This window comes from Ursus arctos, unplaced genomic scaffold (assembly GCF_023065955.2).
Source record: "Ursus arctos isolate Adak ecotype North America unplaced genomic scaffold, UrsArc2.0 scaffold_21, whole genome shotgun sequence".
NCBI lineage: Eukaryota > Metazoa > Chordata > Mammalia > Carnivora > Ursidae > Ursus > Ursus arctos.
The window spans coordinates 43,823,994-43,846,397 of record NW_026622886.1 but is presented as its reverse complement, the minus strand read 5'-3'; the positions used below and the strand labels follow the sequence as shown (position 1 = coordinate 43,846,397).

Sequence of the window (22,404 nt, the reverse complement as noted above, 5' to 3'; positions counted from 1 at the left end):
CATAGCATACGAACAGGAAGCATAAGCAGGTTGGGTCATAAAAATACCAGGCAAAATGCACTTTGAAGCAAGGAGCAGTAATGGAGATAAAGCAGGAAACTTCATCATGGTAACATGGCTGATACGTGAGAAAGAAAAATTTAAAATGTCTATGGGCCTAAGAAAAGGACTGTAAAATACAAGATGCAAAAAACTGACAGAAATAAAGGAAGACATCTACCGTCACAGTTAGAGATTTTCACACACCTCCCTCGGCAGTTAAAAGAGCAACTGGACCCACCAAAAAGAAAAAAGAACAGAATCAGTAAGAATAGAGAACTGAAGTGATGCTATCCACCAGTCATAAAAATTTAGGAACAAAGAACCACACGGATTCTAAAATAAGGAGAGAGGGAAGGGACTAGGGTTAGGCATTTATCTGCCTCCTCTTCTAAACTATTCTTTAAGTACTGTTCAAACAATGTGACTGAGCAAGTACACATATGCCCCAGATCTGAAGAGAAAGACGAGAACAGGAGAGGTGTTGAGTTTAAGGAAAGAATGGTCCATCTTTTATTGATACGGTTTTCAAACCCAAGTAAGCTCGCAAAGCCTTTTTTACATGTGTGATGTCATTCTTACATAGTCTTTGAAAAAAGCAACCCATATTGCCTTATCCCCATTTTACAGAGAAGAAAGTCAAGCTCAGAGACTGACAGGCCAAAAAACAGGCAAGCTTGCTGCTAGATCAAAGGGTGGACGTGTTCTGAAGGCCCCATGAGCGGCTCGACAGGAGTGCAGCGAGTTACCGGCTATCTTCTTTCTTGTAAGTACATTTTCTACAAGATGTCCAAATGCGCAAAGAAATAATATGAAGGGTATTGGCTCCTCAGTTAAGAATTCAGCGATACAGGAGTCCCCCCTTACCCTTGAGGAGTTATGTTCAAGACACCTAGCAGATGTCTGAAATTGCACATAGTACCAAGTTCTGTATATGCTATGATTTTTCCTATACACACATACTTATGATAAGTGTAATGTATAAATTAGGCACAGTAAGAGATTAACAGTAACTAATAATAAACAGAACCCTTATAACACTATACTGTAATCCTAGTTATGTGAATGTGGTCTTTCGCTCTCAAAATCTCTTATTGCACAGTACTCACCCTTCTTGGGATGATGTGAGATGATACGATGCTCACGCAGCAAGATAAAGTGACATGAATGACGCAGGCATTGCGATGTAGCAAGAGGCTACGACTGACCTCCTGATGATTCGTCAGAAGGAGGAGCCACGGCTTCCAGCTTCCAGACTGTGGTGACCGCGGATAACTGAAACCGAGGTAAGCAAAACTGCAGATAAGGGGGGAACGACTGTATTTTCACACACTCCCTAAAATGACGTGGTCAGATACCAGGTTGGACCCAAGAGGACAAAGTTGTGAACGTTTACCCTGCATCCAAACAGCATCCTAAAGTGAACGCTTCTTCACGGACTTGTGGGCAAACTCGGTAAGTGCTGACCACACTCCTGGTTACACATAAAAACTGATCAAGTTGTGGTTTAGAAACAATTTCCAAGTAAACAGTCTGCAGAAAATATGCAGATTTACTCTTCCAATTAGCAAAACACAGATTTTACAGAGCATTTCATTACTGATTTTAGAGGACAAATCTCTGAGTAGAATCACTTTGTTTCTTGGCTTGAACCAAAATACTTTTAAAAATAAATATACATTTCCTGGGGCGCCTGATGGCGCAGTCGTTAAGCATCTGCCTTTGGCTCAGGGCGTGATCCTGGTGTTCTGGGATCGAGCCCCACATCAGGATTCTCCGTTAGGAGCCTGCTTCTTCCTCTCTTCCTCTCCCATTCCCCTGCTTGTGTTCCCTCTCTCACTGGCTGTCTCTCTCTGTCAAATAAATAAAATCTTTAAAAAATAAATAAAAATAAATAAATATACATTTCAAATATGTTCTAGACAAGAACTGGTTATTTAATATTATATATAAGTTTTATTTACACTCTTCTTCCATGTTCCACTGAAGCATATTTCTTTTAGGTACAAGGGAGACCACATCATTAAGGCCAGTGGTGGTTTTATCTAGGAAAACAATAATACATGAACACCAAGGAATATTTTTCAGCTTCTTGGCAAAACACAAAAGGGAAGAAAAGTGATTTGACTCTTTAGTTCCAATTGTTTTCAATGTTTAATATATGTTCAGTGTTGTTCAGATTTTTATAGAACCTGAGTGAATAAAATGCAGAAGTAAATCACTGCGTTCTATTTAAAGCAAACTGGCTTTTTACAGATATGACTTTTATTTAAAAAAAAAAAAGAATGAAAGAAAGAAAAGAAATAAAAAGAGGCCAGTAGGGCCTTCCAGCACATAGCCCAGCCTGAGGTGGGCAGGCCTCCTGGCACGGGCTGGGAGCGACTCTGCGCACTGCTAGCTCGCCTGCTGGGGCAGCCCCGGAAAACCTTGGCTCTGTGCGATCACGAGAAACTGGACTGAACCGATCATTACGTCGCATACAAGCATTGAAGGAACTATCAAATAGTAACAACTCAATGACTCTTCGTGGCTCATTTTTATTCTGAATCCATAACCTAGAAGTGAAGCTCCCCACAGCCCATTAGGCCTTCGCGGGTCCATCTACTTCCCCATGAACACCTACCGAAGGAAAGTTTTAAGGCGGCATGTGTTAAGATGTATCACTGCTTCTAAGAATAATTTGGAGGAGACAGTCATGAAACCCAAGTTCAGGTGTGCTTAAATTAAGTACTGATTTGATTACTCAACTATGAAGAGGTCTTTTGAATGCACAATTGATTTTTAGCAAGTACAAGGTATTGAGACCAACATTTTGGTATGATAAAAGCAGGCTAAGTAGCATGAATGTCTAAAAGTGGCTGAAAAACAAAGACTACGTGCTTTTTCAGACTAAGAATAAGCAGGGAGTGGAGCCAAACATGAACATACACTTAAGCAGAAAGGTGATAAACAGAAGGACGAGTAGATAATACGCCAAAGAGTGAAGAAACCCCACATTATGGCTTATATTTACTTTCAAACAGAGTGAAAAATTCACACTTTAAAAGGGTAGAAACAAATGCAAATAGGTGTGTAGGTCACCCCCAAAGAACCCATGATCATTAAAGCAGTCATGGGAGTCTTCTGAAGCTGTGAAAACTGATGCCATGCGACCACTCTGATTCACTGTCGATTTCAATAACTGACAGAAATTTCTCACCAAGACACTGACTTTGGTATCCAAAATATTAATTTGTTGATGAGAATCATAAAACTAATTTCATGTTAATTTGCTAATTTATGGGATAGAAAACATACAGTCCTTGATTCTGAAAAGGCCATTTAACATCTTATCCCATTTACTGATCCTGGAAAGAGGGGAAAGGAGAAGGCATTTGGAATTGCATTAAAACAAAGTGTAGAACAATATAAAACAGGTGGAAAGAAAAACCAAAGGCCAATAAATATTCAGTCTACATGAAACACAGGGACATAGGAGAAAATGCTGCAGGTACTCTGCTGTACCACGGAGAGACAGTAGCCATGAGCACTTCCTAGATTACTCTTTGGATACTTAATTCAATTGGCCTTAATTGCTTATAAAGTGTGCGACACAATTAGGGAGGATTTGTCTTTAATTTAGCTCTGAAAGAAGCATGACTGGAAGGAAACTCTAATCACAGACCACAGCAGATCATTAGAGCAATTAGGAGCACACTTTCCAGTCTTGCAAACCTTTCACACAAATCACCTGCTAGCCTTTGGAGCCAGGCTTCAGACTTGCAAAAACTTTGGGGTTCTTAAGGGCAAGTGAGAGCTCATTGAGGAAGGAAATAAAGTGGGAGTCTCTTTCAGATTTCTTTGATTCAAAAATGACAACAATGGTAAAGTGAGGTTCTGGGCGGGTCAGGAAGTAGGTGCTCTGAACTTTGTCATCATAGAAGTGGACCACCTTCTCCAAGCTGTTCAGTTCGGACATGCGGTCCGTCATGATCATGATGACATTGGGCCAGTGCATGACGGGCCTGTCGCTGGGCAGAGACACCACGGCTGGATACTGGTCCACACCCTTAGGGGCCTCTCTGTAGGAATGGGGGTGGTGATAGCCGTGACCCTGAAAGCTCTCAGAACCTCGGTTGTCAAAGATTAAGGACACATTGGCAGCATCATACTTCCTGATGAAGCTGGAAATCTTTCCAAAAAAGTCCGGGTTGGCTTTTGCAGTCAATGCTTTCATTTCTGAAGCAGTCGTTTGTCGGCTCAGTGCCTCGTGAAAGTAAAAGCTAAACTTGGCAAGAAGCATGTTTTTGAGTTTCATCAGCCAGAGGAAAAGGTGTGGGGGCTGGACGGCCTTCTGAGACTGCCCTCCAAACAGATGTTTTTTGGTCTCCCGCTGCTTTTCAAAGATCTGGCCCCAAGTCTGCAGCTTGGTGTGAGCACTGTGCAAGTTCACCAGGGACGGGAGGAACTTCCACTCTGAGACCTGAGCCTGGGCCTTCAGGAGATGACTCAGGACGTCCACTTCTAGCTGGAAACTGCTTTCCAGAGGACTGAGGATGGGGTGGTGAAATCTAGAGGGGAAGGGAAATTAACAGAAGTAAGCGGGAATGTTACTCCACACGGACATTTTCTACCCTCAAAGCAACACACCGTGGCCAGACACATAATATTACATTTGGGGGCAGGGAAAGGAAAACTGAAGGGCTCCACACAGATACATTTAAAAAGTTGCTCTGGGCGCTTGGGTGGCTCAGTCAGTTAAGCGACTGACTCTTGATTGCAGCTCAGGCCTTGATCTCAGGGTCGTGAGCTCAAGCCCCACAGAAGGCCCCACGCCCAGCGTGGATTATTAATTAATACATTATTTATTTATTTATTTAAAATAAATAAATAAAAAGTTGTTCTGACATAACTTCACCGTCTCAGAATTATGTCAGCATCATATCCTCCTATGGAAATCGCCTGACGTTTAAACAAAAAAATGAGAGTAGTGGCTACCTTCCTTTCAAATGCAAAGAAATTAAATTAGCTGTACTTCTTTCTGAGCCTATTTTGTTTATTCTGGGAATTGTATACCTAACATAATCATCAAAATAAGGCATCCTTTTTTCAAGATGTCCTAAAGAGGCAGAGGTTAAAAAAAAAAAAAAGTCCCTAAAACATCTCCTAAATGTGTACGTAACACACGTAAACTTATTTAACGTTCCTAGTAACTCCATAAGGTAAGCCCTTATTCAGTCCTAGTTCTTCATATTTAATCGCAGTTAAAAAACAAAAAGGGAGCTAAATAACAAATATCTAACATTTCAACACTTGTATGTTTTAAATTGGATTACTACTCACGAAATTAACTCTCTGACTCATGGACTGCTACCTGCTATTTGCAAAACATTTTTTCTAATTCGCTGGTAACAGTAATATTGGGTAGCAGGAGGGGCGAGGATGTGGGAGTCGCTCCTTCCAGGGAGAGGGGGGGAAAGGCCAAGTGCAAAGACGCTGAGGCAAGGGAGAGCATGCTCTTTCTGATGTTTCAGGTCTCCCCTTCAGAGTGATTTCCTTAAAAATGTCTTCTCTGTTCACCTCCTAAGTCAGGTGACCCCAATCATATCCTCTAGTTTCTTAATACCTGTCTTCCACTCGAGTAGCTGCGTCACGTAATCTGTCAGACTGGGACAGATGGTCACCTTTGCTCTGAGCTCCTCCCTAAGGAGAAGTCAAAGCCGCCTACTCCCTTCACTCCTTTATCTCTAGAACATAAGGCCCATACGAGAGATTCAGGAGAGACTCCGTAAACATGGCAACAACTACGTGAAGATTGGAATCCTGCTTTCTGCCTCATTGATTCTGTTGTTTGTGATCTAAACGAAATTCTGTAACAATGGCTAAGGAGAATCCTCCCTGTATGGACCACTTAGAGCTTTCTGGCTCAGGCTGCTGCTGCTTCTGAGAAATGCCCAGGGAGTCTGAGTGTCTGCCTGGCCCGGGGCACCCTCCTTCTCAAGGAGCCAACACCAAGCCCTTATACCCTTCCCAAAGACCGGAAGCATCTGCAAGCGATCCTATTTTAAATATGTGGGCAAGATCTAGCATGTACTGAGCACATCTTATGCCCCAGGCACCAGAGGATTTGATTTCCAGGCCTGAACCCATGTAAGTTCATTGCTCCACTGTCGACAAGACAGAAGCTTCTCACATGGCTGTTTTGGCCCCGGCTGAAGAGGAAAATGCTGGTTATCAATGAAAAAGTTAAGACAAAAAAATCATCTGGTGATGGGTGGTGGGGAGGGCACATATTGCATGGGGCACTGGGTGTTATACGCAAGTAATGAATCATCGAACTTTACATCAAAAACCAGCGATGTACTGTATGGTGACTAGCATAATATAATAAAAAAAATATTAAAAAAATAAAAATAAATAAATAAATTTTTTTTAAAAGGGAAAAATAATCTGTAGCTGTCAAAACACAAAGAACCATTAAAAATATTCCTGAAAAAAAGAAAGACAAAAAAATCATCACAAATATAGCTGGTTAAAAAATCCATTTAAACATTAATTAGAGGGATTATTAAACATTGATTAGAGACCCACACTAGGTTGGATAGTGTAAGATAGAAACTCAATTGATAAGGATATAGTTACATGACCACACATTATTTTTTTCCCATTACCAGCATTTTACCTCCAATATCCTTCAAGAGAGGGAAGCTAAAACATGGGTGGAGGGTCTCAGTCTAATAATACATTTAAAGAATCAGACAGGGGCGCCTGGGTGGCTCAGTCAGTTAAGCGTCCAACTCTTGATTTCGGCTCCCGTCATGATCTCAGGGTCGTGAGACTGAGCCCACATCAGACTTCACACTCAGCAGGGAGTCTGCTTGAAGATTATCCCCCTCTGCACCTCCCCTTACCTGCAGTCTCTCACCCTGTCTCTCTAAAATAAACAAATGAATCTTAAAGAAAAAAAAAAGAATCAGAAAGATAAACTACATTTCAAGTCCTCCAGCTCATGCGCTTAATTAACTAACTAATTTGGACTCTTCAAACATTACATGCTTTGAAATAAACATTAAGAAAGTTATACGCAACTAATGAATCATCGAACTTTACATAGGAAACCGGGGATGTACTGTATGGTGACTAACATAATATAATAAAAAATCATTAAAAAAAAAAAAAGAAAGAAAGTCTAATACACATGCACACAACTTCACTATAGCACGTTTCAAAATCTTTGAATTGTAAGAAATGCTCCTACGACCTTAGCCTTTAGGCTCCTTGACACTTAATGACCATAGAGCATTACAAGATTCTATAATGATGGGTATCAAGAAAATTTGCCCAGAAACTTGGAACACAGTGAGACTTTCAATAACAGGAAAATGGTAAGAGATTGATGAAAATTCTACCACAAATAACAATAAGTTATTTTTCTGCTTCATTGGAAATCATCATTTATACCCAGCATTCTCCTTGAAAGAACATGAATTCTCTGTACCAATCTTCAGAAAGAATTCTGAACAAGCTCTTCCATAAACATATACTAAAAGTGTTTAAATGTTCAACACTTATTAGGATGAATGTGAATGTCGAAGCTATTTTTCATCCTTAAGAAGAGCTAAAAATTCATGTTACCGTTATTCTGCCAAGACTTGGCGATTAGCATTATGATGTATCATTTCCCCATTTCCATTCTGCTCTGTGCCTCATACCCATTTACAACTCACACTATAGGGGGATCTGTTAAATTGTTGTAATCTAAAAATACACACCTCAACTATGGCAGCAAGCTGGAAAGAGTCTGAATACAGAATAAATTGACAACTATTTGCAGAGAACATCTGCTCTAAAAAAGCCAAAAGAAAGAGAGGGGGGTGGAGAGAGAGAGAACTCTCTTCTTCACAAATCCACATCAAGGAGTTCCTTCCAAAAGAAGTATCCAGGGCCCGTGCATGTGAGAAGTCACATTAAAACGATTAAAAACCAATCTGTAGGGGCGCGTGGGTGGCACAGCGGTTAAGCGTCTGCCTTCGGCTCAGGGCGTGATCCCGGCGTTCCGGGATCGAGCCCCACATCAGGCTCCTCCACTATGAGCCTGCTTCTTCCTCTCCCACTCCCCCTGCTTGTGTTCCCTCTCTCGCTGGCTGTCTCTCTCTGTCAAATAAATAAATAAAATCTTAAAAAAAAAAAAAAAACCAATCTGTAGCACAACGTGAATGTACTCAATGCCAGAGAACTAGACACTTAAAAATGGTAAATTTTATGTCGTGTATATTTTACCACAATAAAAAAATATATATAGTCTCTTCTCACCTAAAATTTTTACTAGTTTTTAGATACAAATACATTGAAGATATAAAGATGCATTAGACAAAGGTTTGCCCTATGGAGACTTCCCAAGGTAGAAGGAGGTACTTATAATGGATACAAGTTGGAAGTTAACACCTCTCTTATGAGAGATACAAAATAAAATAAGATTTTAGAAAAAGGAGCAATTTCTTTTGGTTGAAAGATCATGCAGGCCACAAGGGAGACAGAATTTAAAGTGAGCCACGCAACTTCAAGAGCAGCCAGGCTTCGGCTGTGTAAAGGTGAGGGCTTAAATTTCGGACCCCACTCTTAATCACCCCTGATTCCACACCCTCGGCCATGTGACTCTGCAGGTCTTCCCCCCAGAGGTAGAGTCTACTTTCCCACGCCTGGACTATGGTCTGGGTCATGTGACTCGCTCTGGTCAAAGGGATGTTAACAGATCTGATGCTTAAAAGGAGCGTGGTTATCGATGTGAGACAGGAATCCATCAAAATTCTAGAGGAGAACATAGGCAACAACCTCTACGACATCAGCCAAAGCAACCTTTTTCATGACACATCCCCAAAGGCAAGAGAAACAAAAGATAAAATGAATTTATGGGACTTCATCAAGATTAAAAGTTTCTGCACAGCCAAGGAAACAGTCAGAAAAACTAAGAGGCAGCCCACGGAACGGGAGAAGATATTTGCAAATGACACTACAGATAAAGGACTGGTATCCAAGATCTACAAAGAACTTCTCAAACTCAATACACGAGAAACAAATAATCAAATCAAAAAATGGACAGAAGATATGAACAGACACTTTTCCAATGAAGACATACAAATGGCTAACAGACACATGAAAAAATGTTCAAAATCATTAGCCATCAAGGAAATTCAAATCAAAACCACACTTAGATACCACCTTACGCCAGTCAGAATGGCAAAAATAGACAAGGCAAGAAACAACAATTGTTGGAGAGGATGTGGAGAAAGGGGATCACTCCTACATTGTTGGTGGGAATGCAAGTTGGTACAGCCACTCTGGAAAACAGTGTGGAGGTCCCTTAAAAAGTTAAAAATTGAGCTACGCTATGATCCAGCCATTGCACTACTGGGTATTTACCCCAAAGATACAGACGTAGTGAAGAGAAGGGCCATATGACCCCAATGTTCATAGCAGCAATGTTCACAATAGCTAAATCGTGGAAGGAGCCGAGATGCCCTTCAACAGATGACTGGATTAAGAAGTTGTGGTCCATATATACAATGGAATATTACTCAACTATCAGAAAGAACGAGTTCTCAACATTTGCTACAACATGGACGGCACTGGAGGAGATAATGCTAAGTGAAATAAGTCAAGCAGAGAAAGACAACTATCATATGATTTCTCTCATCTATGGAACATAAGAACTAGGATGATCGGAGGGGAAGAAAGGGATAAAGAAAGTGGGGGTAATCAGAAGGGGGAATGAAACATGAGAGACTATGGACTATGAGAAACAAACTGAGGACTTCAGAGGGGAGGGGGGTGGGGGAATGGGATAGACCGGTGATGGGTAGTAAGGAGGGCACGTATTGCATGGTGCACTGGGTGTTATACACAACTAATGAATCATCGAGCCTTACATCGGAAACCGGGGATGTACTGTATGGTGACTAACATAATATAATAAAAAATCATTAAAATAAAAAAATAAAAAAATAAAAAGAAATGGAACCAAAAAAAAAAAAAAAAAAAGGAGCGTGGTTGGGCTTGTTCTTTTGCACTTGGGCCTGAGCCACTGGGTAGCTGGCTCTCCACTAACCTCGGGCCCCGAAGGAACACATACACGTGGAGCAGACCAAGCCCAGAGCTCGCAGTGTTAAGCCAAACCCGGTGAGACCAACAGTGTTAAGCAGAGCTACCCAGCTAAGCCAGGTCTGTCAGGCCAACTTCCAGTAAATGTGCAAGCCTGCACGTGGGAATTTTAGAGTGGTGTGTTATACAGAATGATTGTGACAATAGCAACTGATACATGATATGAGAATACGATGGGCTTCAGAACACACTACCCTAAAATACGGCATTTTGGTATACTGACGATTTTCAGTTGAATAAATTTGAGAAATAAGTGCAGGAAAGATTTCCTGACCCTCCCCTGAAGCAGGTCATAAAACCCTCAAGTGAGACATGCCTTTCTCCCTACTCTAAGGAAAGGAGCTCCAAACACAAGAGACACAGAAAAGAATCTGAAAGAACAGGCCTTGCTGCTTCCCCCAACTCATGACACTTAGCTCAGACCCTTTCCCATCCAGGCACATTTTCCCACAACTCTTATATCTTCAAATGGAATAGGCTGAATTTTGTTTTTTAACAAAACCTACCATAAAAACACAGGTTTAACAGCATCTTTGGGTCTTCTTTATTTCATGAAGCCTCCCCTGACACGTAAAACTTACATTAAATACACTGGTATGTTTTTCTCTTGTTAATTTGTCTTCTGTTAAAGAGCCCCCTGTTGAGAATTTAGAAGGGTAGAAAAAAAGGTATTTTTCCTCCCCTCCAAGTTCAAGGACATTCTAGGCAAAACAAATAATGAACCAAGGTAGGAAATGGTAAATACTTATGGGGAACACATTAGATTATGGATTGTTTTTTGGCTTCTGCTTAAAATCCTCAAAAATTTCTCTTTGGGGGCGCCTGGGTGGCTCAGTCGTTAAGCGTCTGCCTTCGGCTCGGGGCGTGATCCCAGAGTCCTGGGATCTAGCCCCACATCAGGTTCATCCGCTGGGAGCCTGCTTCTTCCTCTCCCACTCCCCCTGCTTGTGTTCCTCCCTCTCTCTCTGGCTGTCTCTCTGTCAAATAAATAAAATCTTAAAAAAAAAAATTCTCTTTGAAGTTTCTTCCTTTTTACTAAGAGTTTGGGTACAATTTAAAGCATTTGATGGGCCTTAGATGAATTTGAAAAGATAGGCTGGGGCAAGATCACAGAAGGCCTTCAGCCCTCACGGATAAGATTCAGACACGGTGCATTAATGCCTAGAGTACAATGTGTCCCACAGAAATCGCACTATTGTTGGTTTTGCTTATGAAATTTTCAATGGGTGAAAATTCACCTTGTTGCACTATACACACACAACTAACTGTTAATTTCACTTATCATCACAAATCTTTTCTTGGAGGAAACAGGGCACAAGGCCTAAATAAACCAGAGTTTTGCCCCGAGTGAGAATCCTATCATCTGAAGCATTCATTTCAAAAAACTGTGCTCCCTAAAATGCAAACAGAAACTTTATGTGACTCAATTTTTAAAAATGTTCTTTGGGGTGCCTGGCTGGTTCAGTCGGCGGAGAGTGCGACTTTTGGTCTCAGGGTTGGAAGTTTGAGTCTCATGTTGGGTTTAAGTTTGAGCCTCACGTTTTACTAAAAAGTAAAATCTTAAAAAGAAAAATTCCTTAAAAGTCATGGTGAAAGGATATAAGTCACTTAATGGTATATTATTGCCACATTAGAGGGATTTTTTTTTAAAGATTTTTTATTTATTTATTCGACAGAGATAGAGACAGCCAGCGAGAGAGGGAACACAAGCAGGGGGAGTGGGAGAGGAAGAAGCAGGCTCATAGCAGAAGAGCCTGATGTGGGGCTCGATCCCAGATCGCCGGGATCACGCCCTGAGCTGAAGGCAGATGCTTAACCGCTGTGCCACCCAGGCGCCCCAAGGATTTTTTTTTTTTTAAGATTTATTTATTTGAGAGAGAGAGCATGGGCTCACACACAGCGGGGAAGGGCAGAGGGAGGGGGAGAGTCATAAGCAGACTTGTGCTGAGAACAGAGCCTGATGCTGGGGCAGGGTCACTCTAACAACCCAGTTGTGAGAACAGGAACTGAGCCAAAACCAAGAGTCCAATGCTTAACCGACTGCGCCACCCTGGCGCCCCCGTCCAAGGGATTTTTAAAAGATGTCTGGAACGAATAAATAATTGCTTACTTCTTTAAAGAATTACTTCTTAACATTATACTCTTGACTTAGGAGAGTAAATATTTTGCACTTATAACCCATCTTCCACCTTTGTTTAACTATGAAATAGAAAAATTAACCAGAATCTTCTTTTACGCTCACTGTACAAAAGAGGTAAGTAAATTCCAAATGAATTCTACAGAATCAAAAAATGTCCATTGGTGCTTCCTTGGGGAAAAAAAAAGAAAAAGCCCCAAGTTCTACCTCTCCTCAAAAGTATTCAAGGAATAGTACACATCCTGATCCTGTATGAGTTAATTCACATTTTTTCTTCTAAGGGCACACAATAAGGACTCATATGATTAATGTTAATTATTCAATTTGAAATGCAGCATCACAATGACTGTGGTTCATAAGCAATAATTTACATTTGCTTAATAACGCAATGTTTGCCAAAAGAGGAAACCTTTAATACTGTTCTACTCTGAACACAACTGGCTTGCAAAGGAAAAAAACAAAACACGCTTCCCGCTCATCTCTGAAAGCAGAGTGGACCTTGCAATAACTCACACGGAACCTGCATCTCAAATCAGGGCCCCGGGTTTAGACTCCATGCTATACATCATGCTTGTTAATTTGTTAATACAAAAGCATTTCATCATTTGAAAGATGAAAGATTTACACAATATGTTAGAAGAGTTCTGACATGGATCAGATATACTGGGGCAAATAAACATTTCCTGAAAGATAAACTGGGTCCTTTGGGAAAAGGATTAACTCTTTCAATACAATAGAATACGAAATATGAATTACTTCTCTAGGACACTGGAACCATGAAAGAAATATGTTTGGTATAGCCCTGATGCCAAATCAAAAGGTCTACAGAAAAGAAGGAGAAGGAGGAGAAGAAGGAGAAGGAGAAGAAGAAAGGTCTACAGAAAAAAAGGATATTATGAAGAAGAAAAAATGTGTACAGAAAAAAGGATATTACCCTGGCAAACAGCAAAGTATGTTAATTTATACCTAAAATAATTCCACTTCCACCCCCAAAATCAACATATTATACAGAATTTCAACTTTTCAGAATTTTTTAACTAAGGAATTTATGTTGTTCAAATTAAACCCAAAGTTTCTAATTAAGATAATTTTAGGGTTGGATATCTATAATCAGTAATTCCCTATTAATTAGATAAAGGCAGCATGGGTGAAAAATAGAGACAGATGAAAACACCTTGACCTTGGGTGATACCGCCCCCTGGCTCCATCAGATTCTATCAGTGTCCACTCAGTAGCTGGTATAGCCAAGTACCGCCCTAAAAGCTTCAAGAATGAAAGCTGGGCTTTTGCAGGAAATGGAAGAAATTCTCAAAGTTCTGGGAAGTGGGATGTTTCAAAGAAGGTGCAAAAAGGATAGATCACAAATCTAATCAAATAAAAAATGAAAATAGTTAAATAAGTAATAATCATTCCTACGAGACAGACACATGCACATTCACACACACACTGCTTAAGGTTCAATACCTAGTATATCCCAGTGTTGGCACCTTTCTCTTATTTATCCAAACAATTTTTTCACGGAGACTATTTTCAATATCACAGGGAACTTTTAAAACATACAGGTTTCTGGGCACCCAATTGACAATCACTAAATCTTACCCTCTCGGGGAAGAAGGGCAGGGCGGGGGCGGGGGGCAAGTATGGTTCTTTTTCTTAAGCTTCCCAAATGGTTCAGCAAAACATTTTCACATTAGCTTTTGGGAATCACCACATGAGACCTCCTCCCTTTGAGAATCATATCTCCAAATGTACTTTTGCTTTTGGATTTCAAAAAATTATTTTATTCAAAAAAATGTACAAATCAGGTTTGCGGAAGAAATAGTGGCAAACAGAAATTTTGTTAGCATGTAAAATTTGTTTAAAAAACGAAAATGTGTATATTTACATGTACAGACTATTTCTCAAGAATGATAGGAAGAACTTGCTAACAACATTCATTGCCTGTTAGAAAGGAGTTAAGTAGATGAAGAACAGGGGCAGTTTTCCCTCTGTACTCTTTCATACTTCATAGATTTTGAGCCATATTAATGTATTACCTACTAAAAATGGATAAAACAAAAATTTAGAATATATCATAAAAACAGAAGATACATGACAACAGAAAATAGTATAGAGCATTTTGGAGACAATCGGGGAAATCTGAATATGGACTACTTACTGCTGATGGTAAAAAAAAAAAAAAAACAAAAACCAGTGCTAAATTTCCTGATTGAGAAAACTATGGTACAGTTTTATATAGTTCTTAGAAGATACAATCTGAGTATTTGGGGATAGAGTGTCATGATGTTTGCATCTGACTTCCAAACAATGCAGGGAGGGGGGATAAAATTATATACAGAGAGAGAGAAAGCAAACACGACAACACTGTAACAATATGAGTCCAGGGGAAGGATGTTTGTGTGGTCACTGCACAGCTTTGTTTCCTTTTTAATAATAGCTTTACTACTTAATTCATATACACAAAGTATACTCTTTTAAGGTATCGAATTCAATGGTTTTAGTATAGTCAGAGTTGTGCAACCATCACCACTATCTAATTTTAGAACAGTCTCATGACCCTCCAAAAAGGAACCCCATCTCCATTAGCAGTCACTCCCCATTCTCACCTCCCCCGCCCCACCCCCCCAGTCCCTGACAACCATTTTCTGTGTCTGTAATTTGTAATCGATGTTCTGTGTTTATGACTGTACCTATTCTGGACATTTCCTATAACTGGAATGATACAACATGTGATCTTTTGTGACTGGTTTCCTTCACGGAGCATGCCTTTCTGTAGCTGATAATAACATGCAATTCTTCTCAAATTCCTTTGGTACTGTTTTTTGGCTCAGGAAGTGGGCAATACATTATAGCCAGGCTCATTTTTTTTTTTTCAAATAAAAGTAGCAATTTCTTTCAAATACATGTTTTCCAGCTGATCAACATCTTTAAAAAAAAATTAAATTGGCTACAAATAGCCTTTTGACTATTAAAAAATTTTAAGTATGCCCTCCTCAAAAGCACAGATGCCTGTCTCCACTAATAAAGTTTAAAACAAAACCAAAACTATGCCACGGGCACTGAAAGCAATTAGGAAGAAGTTTCTAACACAAGGTAAGTAATGGTTACATCCGAGGTCTCAGTGGATAACTCACCAAGGTGATTACTTTGAAAGGGACATTTATTTGAATAATGGTTTGTTTTAAAAAAATTATTTTATATACAATTCTCCTGTTGTGTGAACTCTTTTATAAGCAGCAAAATCAGTTACAGTACATCTTTTGAGGATTACTTCATTCTTGGTCTTTGGCTATTGCTTGGAGAAGCATCCACCCAGCATGGTGTTAATGAAGCCCAAAGAAGGTACCTAATGGATACCTGTTGCTTAATTAATATGCATAAAATGTTAAATAACTATTTCTCCCCTTCACAGTCATTTCATCATATTTTCTTCAGAAGAGTGCGGGGAGGGAGCTCGTGTGTGTGGGAGTGAGAGGCTGCTCCGTGGGTCCCTCCCTCCCCCCTCACCTACACTCACCGGGAGCTGTATTTCTTGAGGATGGTGTCCAGAAGTCCAACGAGCTCCTCAGCGTTGATGAACTTCTGCGGGCTCAGGGTGTACATCTTCTCATAGAAGTCTGCAATCTCCATCCGGGCCTGAACGAAGAAGCAGAGCTGCTCTGACAGGTGGGAAAGGAGTTCCTCCACGTGGGGGGCAGTCCCACCCAGTGCGCCGCGGCCAGTCACCACCTTCTTCAGCTCGTTGTGCAGGGAAGTATAGATGGTTCGGATGGAGTCCTTCCTGCTGAAGAAGGACTGGCCCCCTGGGAGGCAAGTGACATTAGCACATGGCAAGTAAGGAAGAGAAACCAGAAGGACAAAACCCAGCATCCAAAAGGAAAGGAGTGGGGCCTGCAGAGCTCAGGGGGCTATTATCATCTACCACAGTCACTGACTCCTATGATTGGAATTTAAATATTTTTGTGATTTGTAAGTTCACTGAGGAATAAGAAATGAATGCCTGGTGCAACTCATTACCATAGCAACAGACCTGTGTATGATTTCCTTACCCAGGCATCAGTTCTCCCCTACTCCATTTCAATGAGGATTCACATTTATTTCAGAGGATAACTGACCTAGCAGGTGACATCCACCTGGATCTAAATAGCCCTCCTTCCACATACATGTATTTAAAACAAAAGAGAATACCCGATTGGAAAACACTGTTGTTATTCCTGATAAATCAGAAGATTTTATCTCTGCACTAGAGTTGCATTTTCCTTTGAATCTTATCTTTTAAGCCATACCAGAAAATGGAAAATACACATACGTGTCTCTCCCTTACACAAGAACAGACTACTGGGATCCCAGGGGAAAAAAGGAAATCTTTAGTACTTTTTTTTTTTTTTAAGTAAGCTCTACGCCCGACATGGGGCTTGAACTCACGACCCTGAGATCGAGTCGCACGCTCCTCTGAATGAGCCAGCCAGGCACCCAGAAATCTTTAGTAAGTACTCTTGACAAGGTTGACACTATAGGTTATAACAAAATAAGCATCGCATTGTGAATGATTAAGAGCAGGAAGCAATTATAAATAACTGTTGCTGTAACTCAGGGGTTCCAAAGGAAATCAGAAAAAAAAAAAAAAAAAAAAAAAGACCAGGGCACCTAGCTGGCTCAGTTGGTAGGGCATATGACTCTTGATCTCAGGTTCATGAGTTCAAGCCCCATGTTGGGCATGGACCCTACTTTAAAAAAAAAAAAAAAAAAGACCAAATACATCCCTTTCAACAGTTAAAAAGGATCCAGTGGCATAGACATCATTTCCTTACTCTGTATTAATACGTGATCAACTCTATTTCTAGTCATTATAGAGTCAGCTTCGTAGATGTTTTCTTAAGCATTTCCGCACCCCACTAAATAAAGGGTCACAGGCAAGACACTAGGAGAATGAGAAGAAACAGGGTAGGTTTAAAACAGTAATTCTTAGAAATATATAAAAACCTCAGAGGTGGACGACAGTTTAAATTTTCTACTGATATACACAGAATGCTTTCATAAATAAACTTATTATTCTAAACACATCAATTAGGATTGAAAATTATTTATCAAGGCATTTGTAAAATATCCTCTTAACAAATGAAACATTTCACAATGTTCTTCTTAGTTCATGGCTCAGTTTATATTTCAAGAAATGAATCTTACATCCTTTCCTACAACCTGACCACCTTGTCCCAGTCTACCCAGGACTTGCTAGGTTTTGGCCCTGAAAGTCTGGCTTCTTGGAAAACCGGACTTAGTCCCATGTCCTGGGAACCCCACTGGCCCTGGACAAACCTAGAAGGTTGGTCACCTTACTACTTATTCCATAAACTATCATTACTTAAAAAATGTTTTCTTCAATATACTGCTTAAACAAAGTAACTAGCATTCAAATCACTTCTCCTACTAATAGCAGCAAAAACCACGTGGTGCAGTTGGATCGACCGCAGAGCTGACATCCCACATGGGACTGTACCCTGAAGGGTTTGCCCTCCCTCCTTCCCTGCCTATCTTCAATCAAACCTTGCAGATTTTGTGAAGCGACATTATGAAATAAATAGACCTCTGTGCCCACGTTTAGGAAAAAATCTCTTATGTTAGGTAGATAACAAGAGTACCATGCTACATCTATGGGGCGCCTGGCTGGCTCAGTCAGGAGAGCGTGCGACTCTTGATCTCAGGGTTGTGAGTTTAAGCCCCACACTGGGTGTACAGATTACTTAAAAATAAAATCTTAAAAAAAAAAAAAAACAAAAAACCCTAAAAGCTCTGGAATTCTGACCGACTTAGTTCCAAATTCCAGCTTCCGAACTTATAAGCTGTGTGATGTGCCAATGACTTAGCCACTTTGAACCTTGGTTGTTGTTTTTAACATGAAACTAGTAATAGAGCGAAGACAAAAGGAAGTAACATTTGGTATGTAATGTGCCTGGAGCAAAGTGCATATTCCATAACACTAATCCCTTTCCCTTCGATTTATAACTGATGTAAGAAAACTCTAAATAGGGCACGTGGATGGCTCAGTTGGTTAAGCTACCGCCTTCAGCTCAGGTCATGATCCTGGAGTCCCAGGATGGGTCCCGTAGTGGGCTCCCTGCTCAGCAGGGAGTCTGCTTCTCCCTCTGAACTCCCCCCCATGCTCTCTCTCCCTCTCTCTCATTGTTTCTCTCTCAAAGAAATAAATAAAATCTTTAAATATATATATTAAATATATATATATTAAATATATATATATATATATATATATATATATATATATATATATATATATATAACCCAGAAAACTCTAAATACTACCTAATTGTACTTCTAAAACTCTATGGTAAATTGGGAGTTTCATGTACTGTAAAAAAGAATAGCTACCTATTTGAAAGATAGCTGGGTGTCCTCAACCGTATACTCACCTCTGCCTTGGTGACAATTTTAACTCTGGGTGAAAAAGGAATACCTTCCTTCATCAGATTACCCTTATCTGAGGGAGTGGAAACACCACATAAATACAAAGAATACCCTGAAAAGCTTATCAATAAACATCAATCACTAGTATGTGAAACCAAGTGATACTAGAAGGAAGGGAGAGACCATTAATGAGGTCTCTTTTCTCAAAGCTCTCAGGAGCGCAATCCTACTTGTTGACTACCCTGGTTAGGAACATCCAATGGGGACTGGCCTCCCTTCTTACTGGGAAACAAGGAGGCAGAGACACCAGACATCTTCCTCTTTACAATTTTTTGGATTTACAAAATACAATTATTTTGAATTATTTCCAGAAGGTTCTATGTATTGAATCCTCATTATTTCTCAAGATTTCAACAGTCCATCTCACATGATAAAATTTCAAGTAGTAAGTATATTAAAGGAGTATGTAAAATGTCTAATTGGGCATTTTGTCCCACAACTTCTTGTTAATGATAATTTATAAACATCAGTTCTCAAGTCATTTTCTACCATGCTAAATTCTAGCAACCAGAGGTTGAGGAAACTCTCCAGTAATGAAACAAAACGGAGAAAGTATGACCTAAAATCCTCCAAAGACAATGAGACGGAATATTTTTATCACTGATCCTTCCCCAAACAGGTATATTCTCCCCTCAAAGGAAAGAGAAAGCTCCAAGGTAAGGGGTCCACCCAAAGTTTTTCAGAACTGAGCCAATACAAGAACAGAAGTCTCCCTGTCAGGTCGGTCCTTTGCCTAAAGTGTTTACACACACGTGCATCTAGAATCAGGATTCACTGACAAGGTTTCTGATAAACACCAGTCACAAGAGTGAGATCAGAAAGACTCCCTTTTTTTGGACCATGTTTTAAGTGTTTAAAAATACACATAAAACTTTTTGTTTTGCTTTTTAAAAAATGCCTTCTAATTAGCAAAGTATTTGAAGAACCTGGGAATGTCTTAAGTGGCAACACAAAATTTTTTCCACAAGATTTTAAGAAAAAAATCACAAAATCATAAGCATGTTGATATCACAAACATTCCAGTATCAAAAACCTGTAAGATGTAAAGTTAAAATTTAAGATCTGCAACCTACATTTACTATATATGTGAATAAGTTAATGAGGCATTAAAGTTAAACATGCCATTCTCAGAACATTCACTCAGAAGTCACAGATCACCTGGGAGCCTGAACCATGCCTGGGCATGTTTCATAGTGTAAATTGCTCCTGGATCAATTTCAAGGTGCAGTCTTCAGGCTCATCCATGCAAGCTGGGGGTCCACGCAGAATTAATCACTTTACATAATAAGGGCCATTTCACAAAACCCAGGGCAGAGACAGTGATGATCTCACATGTGCTCTTACACCCAGGGCAGCCAGTTCTGTTTACCTAAAACCAGACACATACAACTTAAACTAGAATAACAGATTTTTAAACTGGGGTCCATCAATAGACTTTAGGAAATCCAACCGAACCCTCTCCAATTAAATGCAAAATTGTATTACACATATATTTTCCACGTAAGTCCATGGGTTTCATCAAATACTCATAGATGAACCTAAACAAATTAAGAATCATGGCACTGGGATCAATCACCATTCTTCATGAGGTGGGGGAATCTAAAAACAACTAAAACTGCCAGAAAATTACCCACCGTCAATTTTACAGCCAGAATCCTCCCCATTTCCAAATGCAGCTGACCCCCGAACAATGTCAGAGGTGGTGAAAGGGGTGCTGGGGAGCTGACCTACCCTAACACAGTCAAAAATCTGAGTATAACTTTTGACTCTCCCAAAACTTAATTACTAATAGCCTACTGTCAACTGGAGGCCTTACTGACAACATAAACACATATATGTTATATGTATTGTATATTGTAATCTTAAAGTAAGCTAGAGAAAAGAAAATGTTAAGATAATCATGAAGGATGAGAAAATACATTTACTGTACTATACTGTATCGAAAAAAATCGTGTATTAGTTGACCCATGCAGTTCACGGGTCAAATGTATATACAAAGTATTTTTAAATTATAATACATACACCAATTTTTTTATAAATCATATGGATAAAAACACAATCTGACAGTTCAAAGGCAGGTATTCTTGTTTGAGACCTGTCACCTACCCATACAAGTGCACATAGACAATTTACTAATCTATAGAAAGGGGGATAGTAACACTGCAACAGCAGTTGCAAATTTGTGACAAGTGCCACTGTAAAAAGGGGTGGAAAAAATACACAAGGTGATTCTATCTGAGCACTTTTGCCAGTAAGTCAGTGTACTGAACAACAAGTTATTACTTGAACAGCTAAGGCAGAGTTAAGATCTCAGCCCTGCCCTTTGGGCGTTTACTGAAAGCAATATGTACATGGCCACCTTCAGGCAATATAAGGAAACTGGGAGCTAAAAATCAAAATGGAATCCGCACTCAATTTTACCTTCCTATTCTTTATGGCATACATGTGTTCTTCATACATACCAGACCCTGTGCCTCTGATAATTAAAATACTAACTAAAATACTAACTTTGAAAGCTCTGGGATTCATATTGATTGTTGGTAATTATAAGTAGTAATAGTTTATATGCATAGCCCTTGGCTTTCACATATTTTATTTCATTCTGATCTACTCATACCAATTGTTTCTACTAGTGAAAATCGGTTGAATCAGCTCTTGCATCTTACTTTCAGGGTCAAGATTTATGATGGAATGATAAGAGTGTTTACCATTTTCCCCTTAAGTCCCCTCTTGCTAGTGTTAGGCATATTTCTTGTCTTTCCTGTCCAGTATTCATTTATTTCCTCATCCATTAAATATTTATTGACGGCCTAAGAAGGGGTAGGACTCCATCTGTAATTCGTAGGGGCCTTAACTTCAAGAGGCCAGACAAAAGTGTTCATTAATTCTAACTAGGTTGTATTGCCAAGTTTTGCTCCTCTGGCCACAGTGTCTCTGGTCAGAAGAGGGAAGACATACAGTTTGCTTAACTTTTCATTTACGGCACCAATCCATGCACTGAGCAAAATGGATACACCCATCGGTTTGAGACACAGCCCTGAAAAGAGCATCCACCCGGCGGCCAATCTATCAGCAGCAGAGGCCGGTGGGCGGGGTTTGTGGAAGCCGAAGGAAGGAAGGGAACGGTGGGAGGAGATTTGGGAGTGCCAAGTTGAGCCTGAGGCTAGGAGTGAGACAGGGAACCCAAGCCACTGCCGATCGGGGAATATACCCCCTTTCCTTACTCCTCAAAGGGCACGGGGGGCGGGGCGGAGGTACCTAGTTTTTGCCCCAGGTAGGTGAGGCTGTGATAGACCTTCTCGGCCGCGGCCAGGTGGGCCAAGGCCGCCAGCAGCGACAGCCAGCTGCCCCCCGCGCTCTTGTTGGCCTCTCGTTCCTTGTCCACATTGTCCTTGGCCTTGTCGTAAGAGAAGATACCCAGGTGAGAGAAGAACGTCTCCAGCACCGCCTGTTCCACCGGGACCGGGGCGGCCAACGGGATAGACTCCCCCATGCGAGCTGCGATCCAGCTCCACCCACGTGGCTCTCCTCTCCCTCGCACTTCCGGGTTCTCAGGGAACGTGCGCACCAGCGTGCGTGCGCGTGACCGCCGCAAGCGACGGGCTCGTGAG

General features: G+C 40.4%; 1 protein-coding gene across 3 annotated transcripts; it reads right to left on the bottom strand.

Moving 5' to 3' along the window:
• Positions 1-526: 526 nt before the first annotated feature.
• On the bottom strand, positions 527-22,340 carry KICS2 (KICSTOR subunit 2). Of its 3 annotated transcripts, XR_008960800.1 has the most exons (5): positions 22,052-22,286; positions 15,831-16,116; positions 3,770-4,589; positions 1,149-1,314; positions 527-818 (listed from the first exon to the last, which is right to left on the bottom strand). XR_008960800.1 is itself a non-coding variant. In XM_026500110.4 (3 exons), exons 1-3 carry the CDS (start codon positions 22,284-22,286, stop codon positions 3,773-3,775), a joined length of 1,338 nt encoding a protein of 445 aa, XP_026355895.1. In that variant the 5' UTR covers positions 22,287-22,340; the 3' UTR covers positions 1,976-3,772. The 3 variants fall into 3 exon arrangements, 2 of the variants coding, with proteins under 2 accessions (XP_026355895.1, XP_044240577.1); XM_026500110.4 differs by lacking the exons at positions 527-818; positions 1,149-1,314 and having other exon boundaries at positions 1,976-4,589; positions 22,052-22,340; XM_044384642.3 differs by lacking the exons at positions 527-818; positions 1,149-1,314; positions 22,052-22,286 and adding an exon at positions 17,125-18,051 and having other exon boundaries at positions 1,976-4,589.
• Positions 22,341-22,404: the final 64 nt, after the last annotated feature.

Bases quoted from the DNA above. Each gene is read 5' to 3' on its own strand.
- KICS2 (XM_026500110.4), bottom strand. From the start codon at position 22,286: ATGGGGGAGTCTATCCCGTTGGCCGCCCCGGTCCCGGTGGAACAGGCG. The intron at 16,117-22,051 runs GTACCTCCGCCC...CTTGCCTCCCAG, and splicing joins CTACCTGGGGCAAAAACTAG to GGGGCCAGTCCTTCTTCAGC. The intron at 4,590-15,830 runs GTGAGTGTAGGT...CTTCCCCTCTAG, and splicing joins CTCAAGAAATACAGCTCCCG to ATTTCACCACCCCATCCTCA.